This window comes from Cryptomeria japonica, chromosome 2 (assembly GCF_030272615.1).
Source record: "Cryptomeria japonica chromosome 2, Sugi_1.0, whole genome shotgun sequence".
Taxonomy (NCBI): domain Eukaryota; kingdom Viridiplantae; phylum Streptophyta; class Pinopsida; order Cupressales; family Cupressaceae; genus Cryptomeria; species Cryptomeria japonica.
Genome location: NC_081406.1, coordinates 226,086,854 through 226,093,341, shown reverse-complemented (window position 1 = coordinate 226,093,341; position 6,488 = coordinate 226,086,854). Strand labels below are relative to the sequence as shown.

The 6,488-nt window shown below is 40.0% G+C and overlaps 1 protein-coding gene across 1 annotated transcript; it reads right to left on the bottom strand.

Annotated features, from left to right (window-relative positions):
• Positions 1–275: 275 nt before the first annotated feature.
• On the bottom strand, positions 276–2,564 carry LOC131859843 (uncharacterized). The gene has a single exon (XM_059214016.1). It carries the CDS (start codon positions 2,562–2,564, stop codon positions 276–278), a length of 2,289 nt encoding a protein of 762 aa, XP_059069999.1.
• Between the last annotated feature and the right edge of the window lie 3,924 nt (positions 2,565–6,488).

Here is a 6,488-nt window from a genome sequence, read left to right as displayed (position 1 = left end):
TCATGAAATGTCAAGGAAACCGTTTCCTTGACATGAAGGAAATCTTTCATGTCTTTGGAATTCTTTTCATCCTCATGATGAATCACGGAGTGTGATTTGAAACATTGATGGGAAAAAATACACACAATCGAATCTAAAAAAATACATTAGAATACATATACAAATAGCCTATATCATGAAATATAAAAAAAATTGTTTCCATTTCATTTCCATCGTAATTTGTATAGGAATGTGACAGACCATATCCGTTGTCATTCCTCCATGCGTTCCAGAAGTTACCGATGCATGCGCTCCTGTTCCAAGAATTCTAGGCTTTCCCGTCGCTTGCGTTGCTGTTCCTCTTCTATGCTTCCTTGCTCTTTGCGTTCCTGATCCTCTTCTTTGCTTTCCTGCTCTCGTTCCATGCGTCTGCGTTTTCTGCGTTCCTGCCCCTGTTCCACGCGTCTACGTTCAATTCGTCTGCGTTCTCTGCGTTCGTTGCGTTCTCTGCGTTCTCCTTCCGCCGACCTCTCAATCTTCTTCCCCACAGCAGAATCAGACTGTTCTCCACAGCCCATATGACCCAATAAAACCCACACTTGACTCAGAAATTCCCCTCCACCACCCACGCACTCCGCATGAAATGGTGCCTTATTGTACACAGCCATGTATATCACCAACCCACCCCAGTAATCAGCCAATAACTTCCACCTTTCTTCTTCTTGTTTCCCCATCAGAAAGCGGGCTAGTCCTGCCGCCTTGCCTACGATCCCTTCGCCGTTGCAGTTTATCAGGTCTCTAGGATCTTTGCCAATATATTCCTTCGAGGTGAGTTGCTCCACAACCTGCACATATGCAATCCTTGCCATATCTGGGTGGAGAGGCAAAAGATTGGGGTGCGACAGTAACAGATATGAACAGTACCTTGACAGTATTCTACTCAAATGAAGATAGTTATTCTCATTCTGTTCTGACGATTCTCTCCGGCTGTCACATATTGTGGCAGCTATGTGCCATATCAGAATGACCTGCAGATTGCCATTCAACAACCACAAATTAATGATTTCGGTTTCCTCTGCAAACAAATCCTCCTCAAAGTTGTATATTCTATCTCTGCATGCTTCACTGTCATTATGCACAGAACATCTGACCTTTGGAATATTAAAAATGAAGTCGTTGAGCTCCGCTTGGACAGACACTTTGTGGATGTGCCTTAGTTTAATGTATCCGCTTACAATAAAATTATCAGCCTTTAGTCCAACTTTCTTCCACATTAAAGGAGGCCTGTTAAGCCAAGCCTGTAGCAGGCAGTGTTGTTGAATTCGATTGCTCTGGTATCTATCTCCTCTCACCACCTTCCGAACCTTGCCTAGCACAAGCAAAGCAATCTCTATCACCTTTAGTCTGCAGATTCTGCACCACTTAACAGCGCTCTGCGAGTGGGGACGTTTAATTTCATCAACACGAGCACAAATTAAGTGGACCCTGGTCCAGTCTGATATCATCATTTGGCATAATTGAAACAGCTCCACCACAAGTGCCACTGAAATCACAACGTATGTCACCGTGCGCTGTGGTTCTCTGTATTCTCTTTCTCTCAATATCAGAAACCCCACGGCTCCCATGAGAGTGGTGTTTAGAAGGCGCAGTAGTAGTCCCCACTTACCAGACGTTGTGCCACTCCACTTGGAGAAGAAGGCATCGTGCAAGAATTTCAATTCCATCTCTACAATCCCGAATGCTTCCTTTCCAGTAAACGCAAACCAGACAGTTCTTGTCCTCTTCCATTCTCCTTCATCAAAATACAAATTTACAAACCTCCGCTTGTACATTTTGAACAAGACATGGGAAAAGCAGAGATTGTAGTCCTTCCCTTCAATATTAGCACTCTGGACATGCAAAATAGTTACTATCCCTCTTCCTTCCAGTGAAGGCGCCTTTTGCCGCGCTTCCGATGTAGATGCTTTTTCGATCATTCCCTGCAGTTGCTCCTCTTCCATAATGACATACCCATGGCGATGCACATAAGAGCTTTCCTTTATGTATTTAGAAATTGGCAGACATGACTTAACTATTTGAGAATAGCTAGCAAACCACAAGGCAAGCGTCCTCTCTCCATACTTAGTGGCTCCTGCAACCAGCAGAAGAATAGCAAAAGCCAACGCGCTTATGTCTTGCAAAGCTGTTGAATACACAACATACGTTGCAACTGAAACCTGATAAACCATAGTGAATCCATGTCTCAACCATAGCTCATTATCAGCCATGGAATAGGCGGTTATGGCATCTGGGCCTCCCAAATGTAGCAGTAACACTGGAGCCCATATTCCATATATACCATTCCTAGCATTATGCATCATGGTTCCCAGTGCAGATATGGCCACAGCATCCGTAGAAATGTAAGCCCCCCGCACCACAAAACGATAAAACCCACTTGAACTCTTATATCTGCGGGCACCAAGAACAACCAAAACAAGCTGCAACATCATGCTAGTGAGTAGTAGAAGACTTACCAACCATTCCACTGGAATTCGCAGTGCATAATCTTGCAAGACACTGGACAGTGAATGAATTCCTGCGTCCATGGCCCACAAATTAAAATAGCTCCAAGGAAAAGATCAAAGTATGCACACTCTCATCCTCATGGAAAACTGCAGCTTTATAGATGCCATTTCAATTTTAATAAAAAATGGAATATCGTAAACTTCATAACAAATTTAAGAATAAAGAGATGCTGGCAATCTGTTTTACAGGTGTCAGCAGCGAATACGTTCCCTAAGCAGGAAAAGGAATTTTTCTGTCACACAGCCAATCAAGGTATCAAATTTGATTATCGCTTTATGTGGATAGTGTTTATAAGTTAGATTTGTGATTGTTCTTCTATAACTTATTATATAGAAAGAAGATGGAAAAATTTCAGAAGAATTAAAAACGTTCAAAGCCTTTCGCTTGAAGGTAAACTTATATGCAAAGAGTATACAAGAAAAGTTGAAGGCGTTGCCACGAAGATAAGAATGTTTTTGCCCGATTGTGAAGCGTAGAAAGAAACCCATCCTTCCAATTTCAACAAAATACGATAAAGAAATAAGCACTTTTGATCATCCTAAATTTTGGGTTATTTAGAATCTCTTATTATGAATTGGTAGTGAAGCTTTAAAAGTAATAATGCAAAGTCATGTTGTGGGCTTAACCAGCACACTCTAAGCATTGACTGTGTTTAGGTGGCTGGTGTGGGGCTCAGCCATGATTCGTAAGCTTTGGTGGATGCCTTAAAAATTTGAAACTGCTTCTCCCGCCCGGCATGACAAGTCGTCGTGCTGCTGAAGTAAATTTAAAAATAATATCCACCATAGCAAGTGACCGGCAAATTTGCATAAGTTGCTTTCCGTGCAAGATGTTAAAGTCGGTGCTTACACCAAGCTTTTGTTAATGATAGCGACAAAATACTTTTTCGTGTGTGAGGCATAGATGGATATGGTCCATAAAATTAGCCTCCAGTAGGCACCTTTGATTTGTCTTCTCTATCTTTTGAGGGATTGGGTTCAGATTCCACATTGCTAAACGAGAGGGAGGAAACTCAGACAACACTAAAGAGCCCTCTGTTCATAACCGTTGATCCAGTCAAATGACATTCATTTTGACAGTCGACTCCTCGTAAATTATAGTTTTCTCACGGTTTATCTTTTCACCATTGCCATTTAAGACTGAATTTCATAGGGGAGGGAAGCCAGAAGTGGAGCGGGGTCTAATAGTGGTGATATGTGTGGAAGTATATGGTCTCCATAGTTAAATAGTCAAGTTGTCAACACGTCACAAAAAATATGAGCAGCAGTGATTAAATAGATAGACATTGTACACAGGAAAATAGTTTTATAATATAAATAGATTTGTCAAATATAAGTATATACATGTACAGTTTTTCAAATCAGAGCATATTCATTTGACAATTGTTACAATACATATTGCAGCGGATGTGGTATGTAAATGGTCATAACTTTGAAATAAACACACCTAATAAGTCGAAAAAAGGTACAATTATGCAAATAAGTGAGCTTTAGACATTCAATTTTTTAACTTGTACTAAAAGATAAGTGAATCCACGTCATCACTTTACAATACATTCCATCCCATCACAAGTATCAATCAGATCCATCACCAATTAGTCAAATCCACATTCACATCACTTATCAAACCAAAACCAATAGATTGTGTCCCATTGAACATACTAAAGTTCACACATAATGGGCATTTCCACCACTTCCCCCCTTGCCCTTGTATCGAATAACAATAAGATGTAAGGCCACCATTGAATGACTACATACTGCAAGCAATGGATGAAACTAGTCAATTCATCCATTTATAGCTAATTTGAAATCAAATATCCATATGTAAAAACACAATCCAAATAATAGGACACATATTAAATTTCTCCAAATTAGACAACCAATCCACAAATCATTAATGCAAATAATTCAAATAGCTTTCATATCCACTCAAATTCATTTTATTACATTGCTTTAGAGAAGGTCATAGAGGAGGAGCAATTGATTAGGAGAAGCAAAACTGATTTTCAAGTAGGCATTCCTACATTCTATTTACTCTTGGGTTTAAAGTTATATTGTCATTGGCTTTTTCAATTATATTGTCATTGCAGGCATCTGTATCCAACCGATATTTATATTGGATTCTAAGTTATACCATCCATGGCTGCCTATTTCTTAATGTAAATATCATTTATGGCGTTCTAAGTTATATTGTCCATGGCTGCTCATTTAATAATATAAATATTTTGTATGGAGTTCTAAGTTATGTTGTCCATGATTGCTCATTTAATAATGCAAATATCATTTATGAGGTTCTAAGTTATGCTATCCATGGCTACCTATTTAATAATGTAAATATCATTTGTGTGCTTGTTATAGTTGTAAATATTCTTTTAATCCTTTCACTATGCCTGCATGTTTAAAATTTATGTGTCCACATCAACATACACTTACTCTGTCACATAGGCAAACTTAAATGTTGTATGTGTCCATTTAAGTACTACTATTGTCTCTTATAGACTTAAGGTTTAGTTTCAATCATTGCAATTTCATGTTCACATATTGAAATACTCTTTTGAGTGCTATGAGTGTTGTTTAATTTTAGTCCCAATTTACTATAACTGGACCTAAGTGTTCTGATTGATTAAAAAACAGGTTTTAAGGACCCGAAACCTTTACATCATAGAAAGAGAAAGAGCAGCAAAAGGATTAAAAGTCCACATACATAACGACTGGCCAGAAGACTAGTGAACAGAAAGAACAGCAAAGCAACAAAACAACAAAACATAGCAAAGAAACTGGGGAGACGTTACTCAGCAATTTTCTTTAGCAGGTCCTCTGCCTTTATCACCAACTCATCATAGGTAGCCCTGACAGCTTTCAGCTCTTCCAGATCCTTGTTCATTTTCTTTTCCTTCCTCTTGCTTCTGGTGTGGGTTCTGGGACCTTGAGCTTCCCCTGTACCTTCAGCGTCCAGGTCAATTTCCTGGATTTCCTTGTCATAATCAAGCTTACTGATGAGGGTATGAGTATTATTGGCCAAGATTTTTAGAATACTAAGGCTCTGCTCCGCGATATTCTTAAGGCACTCCTTAATTTTTCCCACATTAGTGACAGCATCCGAGAGTGTTTTTTCACTAGTTTCCGCAAGGCTTTTTCTGTCCAGCATCTCCTTTTCAATCTTCTCAAACTTGGGGTTGAAAGCATCTCTGATGTCTTCCGCTTTAGCAATAGTGTTTTTCAGATCCTCAATATAGTCAGCCATTGTATTCCCCTCCCCTATATTAATGGTCTCCAGAATCAGGACTCTGTTGCATAGTTTTTAATACTCATCCATAGACCATCAATGAGCCATTCCATAGTTTTCATAAAACCATGCAAGCCCTCGGGAGGAGGGCCATCGGGGGGAGTCGCTTTTCCAGGGGTTACCTATTCATCTTTAAGGATATGGAGGGCGGAGATAGTGTCGGCAGCCCTGAGAGTCTCTTCCATTGCCTCCTTTTCCAAGCTGTGCTCGACGTCCAGGGTTCTAGCTTGCTTGTCTGCTTCCGGTTCCTTGCCAGTCTCCTCTTTTTTCTTATGCTTTTTTCGGGTCTGGGCTTGGTTTTTAATTTTCTTCTTTAGCAACCCTTTAGGGTTCTTCTTCTCCTCGGAATAATCTGAATCCTCTTCTTCCGAAGAGATGCTGATCAAGGGTTTGATTTGAAGTTTTTTGCCCTTGGAAGATGAGGGTCTTGTTTTCCTCTTCTTACTACTCTCATATTCTGAATCATCAGAGCTATCCTCAGTATCAGACAAGGAATCATTGTCGGATTCCTCCTCCTCCAAAAAGGCAGAATCAAACATATCTTCCTCAGAGTCCACAGAGGGCTGCATCCGATTAATTTGACTGGCCTTTAAATGGTCATAAATTAGGACCATTGGGCCTTGGTGCATTGCAGTATCGCCCAGAGGATTCTCTTTGTA

What these genes read in the sequence shown, in the direction of transcription:
- LOC131859843 (XM_059214016.1), bottom strand. Translation starts at nt 2,564, where the DNA reads ATGGACGCAGGAATTCATTCACTGTCCAGTGTCTTGCAAGATTATGCA.